Genomic DNA, 17,687 nt, shown 5'->3' with positions numbered 1-17,687 from the left:
TCATTTAAATGAGCCTTATCCATGTGTCTGACGCTTTTTACAGACAGTGCACAGTATCATGTCCGAAAAAACAAAACATGGAATAATTAATAAGTCAGATGCTTCACTAACAAGGTGAAAAGTGAAACACCTTTTTAAAATACATATAGACACTTTCATCAGAAATAATTCACACCAAGACAGAACAATGTAATTGTAAAAATGTATTTGTGCATTTTAGAAGGGAACAGAGTCAAATGACTCATCATTGTAGTGTTCAATTTACATGAACTAGACTGGATAGATGCCTTATATAGCCATTGAGTCAATCCCAACAAATTKACTTTAGTGTAAAAACAAATTACAACACGAAAAGCTTTCAAAAATACATTCTGGTACAAAAAAAGGCAAAAAACAAATTTAGCTTAATCAAACTAACTGCTCTTCTCCAATGATTTTCAAACATTGTAGTGAAGTGAAAACATCCCTGGTTAAATATGTGCATATATAACAAATATAGCAACTTAAAGCCATGCAGATCACAAAGCCACTAGGAAAAAATTATAAATAAATACAATTGTTATTAATTATGATGATACTTTTCTATTATTAGGCCCTCCGGCTATGGATGTGACTTGACTTTACTGTGCAGGCCGGCATTCTGTAGAAACCCTGCTACTTTCCACTAGGGGGAGCTCAAAGGCAAATCACTAGTGTTTGAGGAAGCTACTTCCTACTTGTTTTTGGCACTGACGCATATTTGTTAATTTGACCTTCCTATCACCAACATACTGCATAGAGTCAGACAGCAATACTAGGGAGGGTGGCAGCATTGACTTTGCAGGGTGCCATTAGTCTTTCAACAATAGGAAAGCCTAGAAGCCTGCGCCCCAATCATACCTTAGCCCCCTATGCACTTATTAGGATCTGAGAGGATTGGGTAAGAGTAGCCCATGAAGCAATATGGCGATACTTCCACCTAGCCTATCAGAGGCTACAGGGAACTAGATAGGTAGGAGCGAAACAGGAGGCAATGTTTGGGCACAGAAGATTAGTTTAAGCATTGACTTAAGGAGGGCAATGGTGACAAAGATGAACTTCATGGAGATACACACACATTACAGAAATAGCCCATTTGGCAAGTCTGCAACCCACACGTCTGCTATGGATTCCTCACAAGGTCGCACTAACAATAGAGTTGAATAGAAAACAGACAGGCAACAGTATACCAGTATGTCTGTCTAGGAGCCACCCGCATAGACAAAAGACAACCCTTTCTTTCTCGTCCTTTGGACAACATGCCGGGGACTGTGTAGGCAAGTGAGGGTGTGTGACGGAAGGTGTAATGTGTGTGAGAAAGCGAGAGGAAAGGGAGAAATGAAAAGCGAGACAGGTGTAGACAGGTAAAAGTTGGCATACAGGTTCTTCCCTCTCGATGGCCCAACCGTGGGAAAGGACATGCCTGACTGAGCCCGCTCTTGCACCACTCCAACAACAGGTTACTTGAAACCAATCTCAGTCCCACATAGAACTCATAACCTTCTTTCCAATCCCCCTCTTCCAGACTACAAGCTAGGAAACTGAAGGGGTAAAAMAGTAGCCATCTTGTCATCTTGCTAGCTCCTATGGTCAACATCCTCTGGATAATACAAGTTTTACACAATCTCCAATGCAACACCAGGCAGAAACACACAGTAATGCTGCCACAGCATTTATATACAGACCCACCACCTGCACCAAGCTCTCCCTGTTCTCCTCCATTGCAACAAACAGGATGTGGGCACACTTACTATTTTTGAGAGGGGGGGATGGAGAGTTACTTCGAATAAATAAGGATGCAAAGATAAGAAAACAAATGGTTGTCAAAGGAAGAGGAACGTATGGCAACCGACCAGAACTAGGCTGTCTCCCATAATATGGTGGCCCAAAAGGGACACTCAATGTCACAAACCTGGTTCAAACATGAGCAAAACCAAACATCCATCAATCAAATAAGTTATCAAGACACACGAGACAGCTGTGCTTGGCAGTTGGCACCAAGAGCACAGAAGTCAGTAAGTATAAAAACAAAGCCCAACCAACACACACAAAATCTAACTCAATGACAAATTTGAGGCACAGATCTCAGTTCTTCTTCCGCACTGATAATCAATGATTCCAAGTCACTTACTTCCAACGTCAAACCGTTCAATTAAGAAGACCACACATTGAAACAACTATTAAGGCAGCGTTTCCCAAACTCGGTCCTCGGGACCCTGAGGGGTGCACGTTTTGGTTTTTACCCTAGCACTACACAGCTGATTCAAATGATCAAAGCTTGATGATTAGTTGATTATTTGAATCAGCTGTGTAGTGCTAGGGTAAAAACCAAAACGTGCACCCCTTGGGGTCCCGAGGACTGAGCTTGGGAAACCCTGAACTAAGGCATTTCAAGAAGAGAAGTTGAAGAAATATTGTCAAGATATCTCTGCGAGGCGCTTTAGCAGGCTGGAGAATCCTGCGGCATGCTGGGACAGCTCTGCCACGCGGTCCACCATTTCCTGGGTGGCAGAGACCGATGGATAGTTTTGTGCTGCCCCCTTTGTAGCCACGACGACGGCCTTCAGGGCCTGACACAGACGCCCCCCTGAGGTTGTGACCTACGGAGAGAGAAAGACAAAATAAATATCTTACCTAAATGTCCCTAATCCCTTTCACCTTGACCTAAATCTCTAATTAATTCTGCTGCAAGCTGTTCTTTATGTTTGACTACCGTATCYAACTCTACATTTGGAATGAAATGCAGGGTCGTGTTCATTAGGCATAGAATGGAAGAAAACTGACTGCAACAGGTAGGGACTACCTAAACTCGTCCTATGAGAAACATTCATTTCTTTTTTCTGTTGTAAAATGTTTTGCTAGTGTGCCCTCATGAACACGAGTCACGACCATGTCATTTTGGCATGAAATGTGTGCTGACCTTTGCTCGGAGGTCAGGAGAGGTCAGGAGGCGGGAGAGCGTGTCCCCGATGAACACCAGCTTGTGCGCCGTCACGATCAAACTCTTCCCCCGGGAAACGAAGACGCGGGGAGGCTGGTTCCCCTGCACACTGTTGAAGAGCACGTCGATGGAGTCCGCCAGACAGGAGAGGTGGGACAGGCTCTGAGACGAGTAGAAGGACAGCAGCTCAGAGTCCTCCAGAGAGAGAGAGATGGGCAGAGGAGGGGAGGGGCTCAACTGGAGCGAGAGAGAGACAGAGACAGAGAAGGAAGAGAGAAGATAGACAGGGAGAGAGTTAGAGAAATGGGGAGAGAGTTAGAGACATAGGGGGAGGGAGAGAGTTAAAGACAGTGAGATAGGGCCATCATTGTAATGGCAGGGATGAACATTGTCACTTATGGAACTGCTATGTATTGTGCAATGGTCCACCACTGTCTATTATGTCAAGTTCTTAGAACCACAGATGACCTCTTGTTGTGTGGCTATGACACGAGTTGACGCAACCTACAAAAATATAGGCTGAGAAAAAATGAGAGGAAGATAAGAGAAGCTAAAGAGACATTGAGATTAAGGTAGAGATACTGTAAAGGTAAACAAGTTGAGTTGATCCAGGCAGGTTGAAACTGGATAAAGGAGTACAGAGAGCAGATTTACTGTCAATGTAACCTAAAGTCAGGTAGATCAATGTTGACTCACTGGACTGAAGGACAGAGAAAGCTCAAAAGTAAATACACAGAGAGAATTAATGATTTATCCGAGGCCATAGTTTGTGTATGTGGTGTGAAGATGTGAGAGGATGAGTGTGTGTGTGTATGTGCGGGGTGATTGGTGTGAAAACAAAGTGTGTGAGAATGAGACAAGCATATGTGTGACAATTGGAGATAAGATGTGAGTGTGTGTTACTTACCCTAGGCTCTGTGGTGTGGACAGTCTGGTTTGACCCATTCTCTGTCTGGACATCTGAGGGAGGCTCTGGCTTTCCCTGTGGAGGAAAGGTGAACATARTTTTGGTCATGTAGTGTATGTGGACACCTGCTCGTCGAACATCTCATTCCAAAATCATTGAGATTAATATGGAGTTGGTCCCCCCTTTGCTGCTATAACAGCATCCATTCTTCTGGGAAGGATTTCCACTAGATGTTGGAACATTGCTGTGGGGATTTGCTTCCATTCAGCCGCAACAGCATTAGTGAGGTCGGGCACTGATGTTGGGTGATTAGGCCTGGCTCGCAGTCGGTGTTCCAATTCATCCCAAAGGTGTTCGATGGGGTTGAGGTCAGGGCTCTGTGCAGGCCAGTCAAGTTATTACACACCGATCTCGACAAACCATTTCTGTATGGACCTCGCTTTGTGCACTGGGGCATTGTCATGCTGAAACAGGAAAGGGCCTTCCCCAAACTGTTGCCACAAAGTTGGAAGCACAGAATCGTCTAGAATGTCATTGTATGCTGTGGCATTAAGATTTCCCTTCACTGGAACTAAGGGGCCTAGTATGAACAATAAAAAACAGCCCCAGACCATTATTCCTCCTCCATCAAACTTTACAGTTAGTACTATGCATTGGGGCAGGTAGCGTTCTCCTGGCATCCACCAAACCCAGATTTGTCCATCAAACTGCCAGATGGTGAAGCGTGATTCATCACTCCAGAGAACGCGTTTACACCACTCCAGCCGACGCTTGGCATTGCGCATAGTGATCATAGGCTTGTGTGCGGCTGCTCGGCCATGGAAACCCATTTCATGAAGCTCCCGACTAACAGTTCTCGTGTTGACGTTGCTTCCAGAGGCAGTTTGGAACTCGGTAGTGAGTGTTGCTATGCGCGTCAGCACTCGGCGGTCCCGTTTTGTGAGCTTGTGTGGCCTACCACTTCGCGGCTGAGCCGTTGTTGCTCCTAGACGTTTCCACTTCACAATAACAGCACTTACAGTTGACCGGGGCAGCTCTAGCAGGGCAGAAATTTGACAAACTGACTTGTTGGAAAGGTGGCATCCTATGACTGTGCCACATTGAAAGTCACTGAGCTCTTCAGCAAGGCCATTCTACTGCCAATGTTGTTCTGTGGAGATTGCATGGCTGTGTGCTCAATTTTGTACACCTGTCAGCAACGGGTGTGGCTGAAATGGCGGATTCCACTAATTTGAAGGGGTGTCCACATACTTTTGTAAATATAATATAGATACATCACTTTAGACACAGCCATGGGCCCACAGAGCAGATACTGTCCAATAATACAACTGGAAGAAGAGAAGCAAACATACAAGAGCGATTATTAGAAGTCACTCTGGATAAATGAGTCTGCTTAAAGGGGAAGTATTTTTACAATTTGTAGAGGTTGTTTTAAGAAAAGCGGTTTCTTCTGAACCATCTAACCTCAAATTGTACAATCCTGAKACCCCCCTAAAACACAATGTAAAAAATGACTCAAACGCAATGTAAAATGCAGACAAGTGCCAGCAAGGGAGAGGTGAGTGAGAAACAAAAGCCAGCAGATTGAAAACTGACCTGCAGCTTCACGTATCCCACACTGTCTCCAACAGGAAGTGGTGCCGGGGCAGGAGTCAGACCTATCCCAGCGTACTCGTTCCCCATCTCTTCCTCTCCATCGCTCTGCCCTACTGTGATGGACATGGTCATGGAGGGTTGTGCGAGGGGCAGGGGGAACGCTGGCTGCGGGGTCGGGGGTAAGGGCCTTTCCTGGATCCAGCTACTCTTGCGTGGTCCCATACCATTCCCTACGGGTTTGTTCTCCGCTACGGGAAGGGCTGGTAGGGGTCTCCGGGACAGGGAGTCCTGGGAAGGGAGGCGGGGCCGCCCCTGGGTCTGTAACAGGATGGTGGAGTCCTCCAGCGCCCGTTGGACCATAGAGAGCAGGGTGTCTGACGGAGGGGCGTGGCCACCGGCAGACAAAGCAGGAAGTAGATCTGAGAGGCGGGCCCAAGCCAGTTGGAGAGAGGGAGGGACCTCGCTGGGTTGACTCAACTTCCAGACGGACAGGATCTCAGCCAATGAGGTAGCCAGGTCCCTTGAGGAGGCGGGTGCACCCGAGGCAGTGCTCAGCACCGATTGGACAAGGCTGGAAAGTGAGGTTCTCCATTGGATATCACCAGACCCATTACTGGATACAGATAACCTATGTGTGGAAGACGACGTTGACATCGCCGAAGAGGGCAAGACGTCAAGGGTGAGAGCAGGCATGTTGTAGATGCCACAGTCCGGCTCGGAGGTGGAGCCCAAGTCGCTGCCCTCACCCAGCGGCGCTCTCTTCCCTGGGCCGGGGACAGAGTAGACCTGGCCGTGCTCCGTCTCCTCCAGGGGGTTGATGGTGGACATGTCCCCCGGGGCCAGGGGTAGGCCAGGAAGGGAGGGAACGCTGTAAACGTCCTCCTCTGATTCAGCAGTTGTAACAGACGCTTGGARGTTGTAGGTCTGCTGCTGGGGGTCTGATGACGTGCTGAGTATTATAGTGGGAACATTGTACACCTGAAAGAGAGAAATGGAGATGAAGACAGAAAGGGGTGGAAGGAGATGCTACTTTCCTCTTGGGGATATTGCTCTCTGTTTTGCCCCCTGGCCCAGACACCAATTGCTCAGTTTAATGTCTAAAGCACCAGTGTAAAGGGCACCTAGATCAGTCCCCAGGACAATGTGGGTCTATGGCGCATAGCAAATCTTCCTTTACCGTTATTGTTCTTCAAGTCATTCCATTCAGTCATTCTAAGCTCCTAGTCAGTAGTACTGTTTGTTATGCATGTATGTTGTAGAAGAACAGAGGAGTAGAAAAGAGGAGGAGATTGGATAGCCTGGCCATTACATTCCCACTGCGGTATAGACAGCTGGGTGTGACTGGGAGAAAATAGCAACAGTAGTATTCAGATCAGACAGACTGGAATGCAGCTGACAGAGAAACAGGTGTGGCAGAGAGAGAGACAGACGTAGGGAGGGGCTGTGGGAGGAAGGAACAGGTGAAGGAAAGTTGAGCTGAGAGAGAAAGAGGGGGACTGAGAGAAAGAGAGGGTGAGGGGGAGGGGGGAGCAAAGGGAGGGAAGAACAGGTGAGGGAAGGTTGAGAGCTGAGGGGGGAAAGAGAGAATCAGACAGAAAGAAGGAGAGGGAGGGAGAGAGAGAGAAAGATGAAGTGAGAGCGAGGAGTGAGAACAAGACAAAGAGAGAAAGAAGAGAGCCGGGGAGAGAAAGAGAAATGGAGTTGGAGAGGAGGGAGATGGTGTCTGCACTGTGGAGGAAGAATCCTGACTGACCTCTGACTCTAGGTCAGTGTGTGGGGGGAGGGAGCGGGGGGTGTTGTAGATGTTCTCGTCATCACACAGCGCTGCTGGGGCTGGCCGCTGCCACCTACTGCTGGGAGGAGTATCATACACCTAGTAGACCAGGCACAACACAACACAGCATGTCATAAGACTGTTGTGCGCTTGTTAGAAGCACAAGGTCAACGTCAGATATATAGTTCACATTGGTTAACTAGGGTTGGAGTTTTTCCTGAATACATGACTTGACGGGGGATAACTCTGGGGCCTAGTCATGACGAGATTGTCTGTCACCTGTTCGTCGAGGTTCTCGTCATCAGGATCTGCATACTCCCTGCCCTCTCCTTTCTTATTCTGCCCGTTCGTCTTCTTTTCATCCGACGTCATCCTCCTATCTTTGCTCTCCTGCTGCAAGGGTACAGGAGTCGACTGGGGGGTGGAGAGGGCCGGCTTAGAGGTGGACACAGGGGTTCCAGACTGGGGCAAGTCTTTTCTGGTGACCCCCCTCACTGGAGGGGCTGGAGGAGGGGGCTTACGGGCAACGTTTGGTGACCTGGGCACTCTGCCTTGTCCCTGTCCTGGTCTGGCCAGCAAGGGGGACCCCCTGACGGGGGTAGCTGGAGCTAGCTTCCCCCTGGCGATGGGAGCGGTGGAGGGCACACCACTCTGACCTCTGGGGGTTCCTGTGGTTTTGGGGGTCACGCCTTTCAGCTGAGGTTTGGGGGATCCCAGTGCAGGGACGGGTGGAGTCCTGAGAATCCCTGCTCCCACATGGGTGGGAGTCTGGTACATCATCCCAGGGGTGTCCTGTGCCAGTTTGGAACTAGGGGTGAGGGGCTTGAGGGGGGCCCCCCTGTCCCCGTTGACCTGTGAAGGGGTGAGGCTCTGAGTCTCCAGGATCCTGGTAGCGATGGGGGTAACCTGGGTCGCCACGGCCACCCCTGCTGCCAATCCTGTGGGGGTCTGGTAGAACTCCTCGCTGGGCAGTACGGTACCTCTGGGGACCAGGTAACAGCCGTCAGAGTGGCCTGCAGCCACTACAGTCTCCCTGGGGACAAGGTAGGTGTTGTCATCCTCTGGCCCCTCTGGAACTAGACCCACAGCCCGGGGCATCCCACTGGGGGCCAGGTAGACATTCTCTGGGCCAGGGGCTCCAGTCAGACCCCCTGCTGATCTGTGTTGCTGGGGCCCAAGAAGTGTGGGGGTGGAGGGGGTCTGGTAAAGAGTCCCAGCTGAGTCTGCATCTCTGCCTCGGAGTGAGGGCGAGCGCGGGCGCCCCGTCACCCCCCCGTCCCAATCGGGTAGGGGGCGTGTGCCAGAGCTGGAGCGGGAGCGCGGGCGACCCCCTACCTCAGCCTGTCGGAGGACCTCTGGTCTAGAGGCGACAGGCACCGCCCCTGGGCTCTGGTACAGGGCCTCCCCCAGGCTAGGTGGGGTGCGGTAGACGCTGKCTATGTCCTCCGTGGAGACTGCTGTGTGGGCCAGGGGGCCAGGGGAGAGGTACACGGAGTCTTCGCTGGGGGCGCGGCTGGGGGGTCGGGGGTCAGACCCCGGGGRGGTGTGGAGGAGGCGGAGGCGGTTGGCGGGGGCGATGCCCTGGCGCCCGTGGAGGGAGCAGAGCCACCAGCCAGGACCGCCTCCCTGCTRCTGTTCTAGAACCATCAGGATGTCCCCCTTCCGGAAGGCCAGCTCCTCAGGGCTCTCTGCTGCATTGTCAAACAGGGCCTTCGCCAGCACCGTCTGAGGGGGGAAAAGAGGGACAGGGAAAACATATGTAACACAGAAATAACTTATGACACAGTAATTCCTCCAAAATAAGAGATCCACAAAACACCCATCACTATCCCAGCATTAATCCAGAGTTTTTCCTAGTGAAGTCACGTGGTCAGGAAAAACGTTGGACACTAGTCATAGGGGGCATACTGACAGGACTGCACACACAGAGACAGCCTAACGTCACACATCTACATACTGACAGGACTGCACACACAGAGACAGCCTAACGTCACACATCTACATACTGACAGGACTGCACACACAGAGACAGCCTAACGTCACACATCTACATACTGACAGGACTGCACACAGAGACAGCCTAACGTACAACATCTACATACTGACAGGACTGCACACACAGAGACAGCCTAACGTCACACATCTACATACTGACAGGACTGCACACACAGAGACAGCCTAACGTCACACATCTACATACTGACAGGACTGCACACAGACAAATGCATTGACTCMATGCCAAGAAAGAGATTGAGAATAGCTGATTGTATAACGGTGTAAGTGAATAGAAGAGCTAAAGATCAAGAGGGAGGAGCTAAACAAAAACAGTGTGGTGGCGAGAAAGAGAGAGAACACATTCAGAGTCCCATCATGACTAAACACATAATGATATAAGTGCTGAATCACTATATACTTAGTTACTGCACACAGTACTTTTAGGGTGAGTAGAAACGAGTCAGAGGAGGGAGGAATGATTGAAAAGACAAGAGGAGTAAATGGTAATGAGAAAAGAGAGGGATGGAGGGAGGGAGCAAGAGAGGGAGGGGGGGAAGGGAGGCAACATCTGTCCCTAGTTTGGGGTTTAATTGCCGTCCCATGGGCCTCCTCTCATCTTCTCCTTTTCAAAACCCTAACCCCCTGGGGATTGGCTATAGAGACAAGCTGAGCCCTGAGCTGCGTTCAGTATGAAGGAAATGTAAAAAAATWAAATAAAAAGTCAAAGTGTCCAATCTTGTCCTATTAGAACACAGCGTGTTGTTTTCAGTTGCAAAACGTTTTGCACTACTAGCTCTACTCTGAAACGTGCCTGCTGGAAACAGTGGATGGAATCCAGGGCAATGTTCAACTACTTAAAACCCGCATCCTTCATTCCCTCCCTTCCCTGAATGATGTAATCACTGATTTGAGAGTATTGGATGGGGACAACAAAAAGGTTCACTTCAGCCAATGGCCTTTCACCGATCCAGTTATGTCATATCAGTGATTCTCCCAAAGAAGGATGATGCATTTTTTAAGTATTCAAACATGGCCCTGGTTTGAAAAATAACTTTAGTGCCATGACACCAGTTGGGCTCCTGTCATCAGTGCCTGCTTACCCACCATATCTCATACAAAATGTGCGTGCACACACACACACACACACACACACACACACACACACACACACACACACACGATTGGTACTCACAGAGAGGGACATATTTACTCTTCCTCAGACAATGCACCCGTCAGGACGTTGGGTCAGGCTCACAAACACACAGAGTCCTCCATCTAGAACCAAGAGGTGAACTGCAGACTGCTGCGGAGTCCAAACACACGATCCGAGTTGTGTTCAAGGACAACAACACCAGCCTCCTTCAAGGCTGCGAGATGTCCTGCCTTCTTCACTCACCAACGCCCATAGGGTTCTTCTGTGTTGAGGGCATGATTGAACTGCTTCTTCTTGGCTCAGTGTTGTCGACCGTTCTTGAGATTAAGATTAGAAAAGCCAGTTCGGCCGGATTGTGATGCAATCATCATATCACGCTCCTGATTCCACTGAAGGAGAATCCTAGTCAGGGACATGATGATGAAATCGTTAGCGTTGTTCTCACTTTGTAAACAACATAGTCTAGATTCTTAGAGGATGTCAACGTCTACCACTTGTATTTAGAGCCAATTCATAACTTCTGTCTTCTTACCATATCCCATGTTGTGGTCACACACCCATGATTTACAAGACTCACAACTGCTTTCGACAAACAGTAGCAATTACAAACTCCAAGGGTATATCACGGAGTAAGATCCTTCAGATAAAAAGGCTCAACTGACCGGAATAATTTACCTATAGAAATCAGGGCATTAAAATCACAGTGAATTTCAGAAAGCCCCTTTGTCAAATATTAAGATGTTAATGTTAATATATTTGTAAATATGTATGTACTGTATGTATTAAATACACTTAGTTTTATTATTAGTTGTAGCATTAGTTTTTATTAGTTGTAGGACCATTAGTAGTTGTACAACAACTTGCTATGCTGTTAATGTACTTAAAAATATATATTATTATTTCATTGGTATTATTATTAGACAATAGTTGTCATATTATTCTTGTTACTAAGTATTGTTTGTTTAGTTTTTTCCCCCTTTGGACACTCAAGAGATTTCATCCTGCAAATGCTACCCCAATGACAGATGTACAGTTAAAATGCAAGCATTCAAAATATGTACCAAGCGTTATTCGAAAAATGTATATCAAATAATGGTGGCAATTATTATTCTGTAAAAACTTAATTGACAACATAAAACTCAGAGGTTGTATATCAAGTTACCAGGCAGTGGGATCAGTCAGCCAGGACGAAATTTTAGACCATGGCATTGATTGACTCAGATGACGTAAATATTTGCTAACAAACGTTAGCTAGCCCCTTAAAGTTAGCAAGCAGCTCACCCGATCGCTGATAAAATAAAAATGAATTAATATTCAATATTTTGTTAGCTCCCAATTTGGCCCACATTATCCAAGTATCTAAATCGATGGAGCAGAGGCTAGCTTTTTACTGTAACGTAAACTGCTAGCTAGCTTATAGCCAATGGGCAAAACAAAAGGGCACATGAAATCAGTTCGCTAACAAGCAAACTTCAGTCTGCATTCAAATGACACCCACTTGTTGTTTTGTTCGCTAGCGTACTTACCCTTGATGAAATAGAAACATTTCATGCAATACTCGAGAAAAGAAAGATAGCTATCGAGCGTTCCTTTATTTCAGTTGAGGGAATTCGTGGCAAACGAGGTTTTTCTCGTATGTCTCCCTCCGGAGAAGGACTACGTAATTGGATACGACCCTCTTGCGGTAAAGCGCACATTTTTGAGGATGGAGAAACCGAATATTACAGCTCCGCCTTCAGCACTTCACTCGGGAGACTCTGGGTAAGGTGCTTTCACATACACAGATAGTTCAATCTGGGCCATTTTTATCTGGCAAGGAGAGATGCTGTAACCAACTAATTACGTTTAATGTAAGTAGATGGTAAACGCAATAAATTGTTATATGCTATTTGCTTTGCTGCGGGTTTTTGGATTCTGTTTGAATGGAGCACAGGCTGCCGTATAGACGACAGTACAGGCGCAATATCAATAGACGCAGTTGTAAATAAAGCAGTACACCCAGGATAGGACTTTTACTTTGGAAAAGTACCGGAAACGTCGTCTGTAAACTCGTGTTTTTGTTCCTGTCTTCTGTCACTGGACGTAAAGGACTTTGCACAGAGGTACTTTGAGCTTACAATTTGTAAACCAACAGTACGCCAAACCTTGATTATTGGTGTTACATGTAGCCGTTATTGATCAGAAGGGCAAAGGTAAGGTCATATCATTGTATTTTGAATTCAACATAACACTGTACTACTTGTATTCTTGCACAGTTCAACTTTCACCTAATTTCTGCTCTTCATAACCGAGGTCTAGACACTGATAGCCACAATAAGGAGGCATATAAAGACATCATGGATAAAGCAATGCAATAACTAAGGGACCTAGTAACTAAGGCATAATGTTTTGAAAGGTTCACTTGGGTTGGCACCTGCATTTGTGTCTACTGTATGTGTGTGCATTGAGAAACCTTCTCTCTTTCCAGGTAATGCTGAGGTGTTTTGTTAGCAGGTGCCTTTTGACCAATCCTGTCGCAGGTCAAACAAGAAAGATGTCTGGGGGCAGTCTTGCCGGGTCTCAAAGCAGTCTTGCAGGGAAGGTTGCCATAGTGACTGCCTCCACTGATGGGTAAGGAATAGCTGTGCCTACTGTTTTGCTGTGGATATATTTAATTTGTTTATAGTGAATTGCTCTCCTGCTCTATGGTCCTATGATGAGTTTTTCCTGACCGCTTAGCCTGACCTGGAAAAACTATGGGCACCTAGTTAGCCTATAAGCCATAACAAGTGTCTAGAGAATAGGGGCCAGAGTTTTTCCCTGGTCAGGCCACACAGTCAGGGAAAGCTCTGGGCCCTATATATCATCCTTCTCCTACTGACTGTGTCTTCTTCTTCTCTTCCAGAATTGGTCTGGCTGCAGCTCAGGCTCTCGGTCAGAGAGGGGCTCACGTTGTGGTGAGCAGCAGACGTCAGTCCAACGTGGACAAGGCCGTGGCACTACTGCAGAGTGAGAAGATACAAGTGACCGGGACGACTTGCAACGTTGGGAAAAGTGAAGACAGAGAAAGACTGGTTAACATGGTAAAGAAAAAGCCAATACATTTTGCTCCTACTCTAGCAGGTGCACACAGAGTAGACATCAGTTGATGAACATGTGACAATATCATATTCAAATTATACACCTTCAAATTATGTGACCACCATCACACTCAACTTCACCACAGTGACATTCCAGTACATCACCGATACTGTAGTTTCCACTTCTTGACACAGGGTCACAGGCACAGCCATCAGTCACATGTCCTTACAGAATGTCAGTGTTATTATTTTCCATTCTGTTTAGACAGTGGAACATTGTGGAGGTATAGACATCCTGGTCTCGAACGCAGCAGTCAACCCTTTCTTTGGAAACATCATGGACTCCACAGCAGCAGTCTGGGATAAGGTGCGTTATGCGTCCAAGCATCTTACAAATGTTTTGAAAAGCAACTGGACCTATAATCTGTCCCATATACTGATGCCTTGATGCAATGGAAATATGTTACATGTCTAACAGTACCAAATGTTCCTTAGTTTAAATGTAACAAGTTATTTGAAGTATTCAGTAAGTTGTGTAATAACTATGTGATTAATAAGTATTCATTGGTTGGTTTAACATACTGTAACGACCCTGGGTTTATAAGCGCGGAAATCGACTCTGGCGCACYAGCATGCTTTTGCGGCACAGTCGATAGCGCGCCGGACCTCGGGCTAGAAGGTCGAGGGTTCGAGACCTGCTCCCTGCTGTTTCATTACAWTACAGTTGAAGTCGGAAGTTTACATACACTTAGGTTGGAGTCATTAAAACTCGTTTTTCAACCCCTCCACACATTTCTTGTTAACAAACTATAGTTTTGGCAAGTTGGTTAGGACATCTACTTTGTGCATGACACAAGTCATTTTTCCAACAATTGTTTACAGACAGATTATTTCACTTATAATTCACTGTATCACAATTCCAGTGGGTCAGAAGTTGACTGTGCCTTTAAACAGCTTGGAAAATTCCAGAAAATTATGTAATGTCTGTAGAAGCTTCTGATAGGCTAATTGACATAATTTGAGTCAATTGGAGGTGTACCTGTGGATGTATTTCAAGGCCTACCTTCAAACTCAGTGCCTCCATTCTTCGACATCATGGGAAAATCAAAAAGAAATTAGCCAAGACCTCAGAAAAACAATTGTAGACCTCCACAAGTCTGGTTCATCTTTGGGAGCAATTTCCAAACGCCTGAAGGTACCACGTTCATCTGTACAAACAATAGTATGCAAGTATAAACAGCATGGGACCACGCAGCCATCATACATCTCAGGAAAGAGACACGTTCTGTCTCCTAGAGATGAACGTACTTTGATGCGAAAAGTGCAAATCAATCCCAGAACAACAGTGAAGGACCTTGTGAAGATACTGCAGGAAACGGGTACAAAACTATCTATATCCACAGTAAAATGAGTCCTATATCGACATAACCTGAAAGGCCGCTCAGCAAGGAAGACGACACTGCTCCAAAACCGCCATAAAAAAGCCAGACTACGGTTTGCAACTGCACATGGGGACAAAGATCGTACTTTTTGGAGAAATGTCCTCTGGTCTGATGAAACAAAAATAGAACCGTTTGGCCATAATGACCATCGTTATGTTTGGAGGAAAAACGGGGAGGCTTGCAAGCCGAAGAACACCATCCCAACCGTGAAGCACGGGGGTGGCAGCATCATGTTGTGGGGGTGCTTTGCTGCAGGAGGGACTGGTGCATTTCACAAAATTGATGGCATCATGAGGAGGGGAAAATTATGTGGATATATTTAAGCAACATCAAGACATCAGTCAGGAAGTTAAAGCTTGGTCGCAAATTGGTTTTCCAAATGGACAATGACCCCAAGCATACTTCCAAAGTAGTGGCAAAATTGCTTAAGGACAACAAAGTCAAGGTATTGGAGTGGCCATCACAAAGCCCTGACCTCAATCAAATAGAACATTTGTGGGCAGAACTGAAAAAGCTTGGCGAGCAAGGAGGCCTACAAACCTGACTCAGTTACACCTGCTCTGTCAGGAGGAATGGGCCAAAATTCACCCAATTTATTGTGGGAAGCTTGTGGAAGGCTACCTGAAACGTTTTACCCAAGTTAAACAATTTAAAGGCAATGCTACCAAATACTAATTGAGTGTATGTAAACTTCTGACCCACTGGGAATGTGATTAAAGAAATAAAAGCTTAAATAAATCACTCTACATTATTACAATAAAGTTGTGATCTTAACTGACCTAAAACAGATTCTGAAAAACTGAGTTCAAATGTATTTGGCTGAGGTGTATGTAGGTTTCACATAGATGCTTAAGTATTCATTGGTTGGTTTAACCGGGTCGGCCTCCCGAGTGGCGCAGCGGTCTAAGACACTGCATCTCAGTGCAAGAGACTTCACTGCAGTACCTGGTCCAAATCCAGGCTGTATCACATCCGGCCGTGATTGGGAGTCCCATAGGGTGGCGCACAATTGGCCCAGCGTCGTCCGGGTTTGGCCCGGTGTATGCCGTCATTGTAAATAAGAATTTGTTCAACTGACTTGCCTCGTTAAATAAAGGTTACACACATTCACATAGATGCTTAAGTATTAATTGGTTGGTTTAACATAGATGCTTTGTTTACATGCTCTAATGCTGTACTTTTCACCTCCACGCAGATCCTGGATGTGAATGTTAAGGCAGCCTTTCTTATGACCCAACTGGTGGTGCCTCACATGGAGAAGAGGGGGTGAGAGAGAGAGAAGATATAAATAATGAAGTAGGAAGGTGTTTTGTGAACTATACCAATTACAATGTATGTGTTTTCCAGGGGCGGGAGTGTTGTGTTTGTGTCCTCTGTCGCCGGCTACCAGCCTATGCAGGTAAGCGCCTCCGATTTTCCCTCTGAATGGCTCTCGGGTCGATCATCTCAGAATTAGTTTTTCTGTGTAGTGTTACATTAGATCAATTTACATTAGTATGAAGAAATATTTGTTCAACATGACCTTTGATCCCCCCCAGGCCCTGGGTCCTTACAGTGTGAGTAAGACGGCCCTATTAGGACTAACCAGAGCCTTGGCCCCTGAACTGGCCCAGAGCCACATCCGGGTCAACTGTGTGGCCCCCGGCGTCATCAAGACCCGCTTCAGCCAAGCAGTGAGGATCCCCTCCCTTTCTATTGTCATCTTTACCGGTTTACTCTTTTCATCTTTGCTTACCCTCTATTTCTATCACTCTTTTAGCTGTTGTTTTCCCATCATTCATACAAAGGGAGTTTTTGATCTTGCTGTGTTCTTATTCTCTCTCAGTTGTGGCAGGACGAAGACATTGTGGACGAGTTCAAGAAGCAGCTTAGCATTAAAAGGTTGCCTTCAACTTCATTCTTAGGGTACATCGTTTAGTTTAGGGTACATTCTTACCCTTTAAGTGTTATTGTTTTTATATAGTGTGTCCACAAATGTGTCTGACCCATTGTGACTGAATTGGTGGAATTTGCTTGTGTAACATTGAAAGACGTGTTGTTGACGTCATATCTGTATTTGGCTGTRTTTATGCATGTTCACCATGGTGGTCTGTTTGATTTGTTACTTGTGTATTCTCCCAGGGTTGGGGAGCCAGAGGAGATCGGTGGAGTGATCGCCTTCCTGTGCTCTAAGGACGCGTCCTACATCACTGGAGAGACCATCACTGTGACTGGAGGAATGAGCTGCAGGTTGTGAGACTAGTCGGGCTGGAAAGTGTCAATAGAATCTGGTCACGCTGACGGACTGACACTCAAAGGAAACAATGCTTGTAATATAGGAATGGACTGTAAGACAGAGGATTCCATTTCTCTGCAATGTAGAGTAAATCTACCTAAGACTAGTGACATGAGGACACTAAGGCAGGAAGTGGACAGTGTTGACACCATTGCTGAGATTATTACTGACATTGTTGGTATGTTTTTCAGTGGGCTCTATACTGTGCATTGGGTTATTAACAAATTAACACAATGTATTATTACTACACTTCAAAGACTGTCACAGCACACTGTAAGCATTTGAGCTCACAAGCAGGGTCCAAACATCTGTTTTAGCTCTGTCCCACCCTCAAGCCATTAGGAACTATATTGCCTTAATAAACAAGGGTTAACGCTGTCGTACATGTTTGATTATTGGACTTCATAAATATAGATATGGGAAGTAGTGAATACAACATTTATTATACACAATTAAATTGTAGTTCTTCACACTAAGACTGTGAAAAATAACTATTATTTGGCAGATGCATAAATTTCCCTTTGATT

General features: G+C 46.3%; 2 protein-coding genes across 4 annotated transcripts; one reads left to right on the top strand and one right to left on the bottom strand.

Moving 5' to 3' along the window:
* Positions 1-188: 188 nt before the first annotated feature.
* LOC112069112 (breast cancer anti-estrogen resistance protein 1) lies at positions 189-12,059 on the bottom strand. Of its 2 annotated transcripts, XM_024136398.2 has the most exons (8): positions 11,911-12,059; positions 10,424-10,786; positions 7,516-8,961; positions 7,216-7,335; positions 5,463-6,440; positions 3,867-3,941; positions 2,939-3,196; positions 189-2,618 (listed from the first exon to the last, which is right to left on the bottom strand). In XM_024136398.2, the coding sequence occupies exons 2-8, from the start codon at positions 10,433-10,435 to the stop codon at positions 2,436-2,438; spliced, it is 3,072 nt and encodes a 1,023-aa protein (XP_023992166.1). In that variant the 5' UTR covers positions 10,436-10,786; positions 11,911-12,059; the 3' UTR covers positions 189-2,435. The 2 variants fall into 2 exon arrangements, with proteins under 2 accessions (XP_023992166.1, XP_023992167.1); XM_024136399.2 differs by lacking the exon at positions 10,424-10,786.
* A 79-nt stretch (positions 12,060-12,138) lies between these two features.
* On the top strand, positions 12,139-17,540 carry dhrs4 (dehydrogenase/reductase (SDR family) member 4). 2 transcript variants are annotated; one of them, XM_024136406.2, is made up of 9 exons: positions 12,139-12,576; positions 12,852-12,994; positions 13,269-13,446; positions 13,709-13,810; positions 16,081-16,151; positions 16,233-16,284; positions 16,424-16,558; positions 16,711-16,766; positions 17,007-17,540. In XM_024136406.2, exons 2-9 carry the CDS (start codon positions 12,855-12,857, stop codon positions 17,119-17,121), a joined length of 849 nt encoding a protein of 282 aa, XP_023992174.1. In that variant the 5' UTR covers positions 12,139-12,576; positions 12,852-12,854; the 3' UTR covers positions 17,122-17,540. The 2 variants fall into 2 exon arrangements, with proteins under 2 accessions (XP_023992174.1, XP_023992173.1); XM_024136405.2 differs by having other exon boundaries at positions 16,711-16,790.
* The last annotated feature ends 147 nt before the right edge of the window (positions 17,541-17,687 follow it).

Source organism: Salvelinus sp. IW2-2015, unplaced genomic scaffold, assembly GCF_002910315.2.
Source record: "Salvelinus sp. IW2-2015 unplaced genomic scaffold, ASM291031v2 Un_scaffold910, whole genome shotgun sequence".
NCBI classification, from domain to species: domain Eukaryota; kingdom Metazoa; phylum Chordata; class Actinopteri; order Salmoniformes; family Salmonidae; genus Salvelinus; species Salvelinus sp. IW2-2015.
This window is presented reverse-complemented; position numbering and strand designations above follow the sequence as displayed.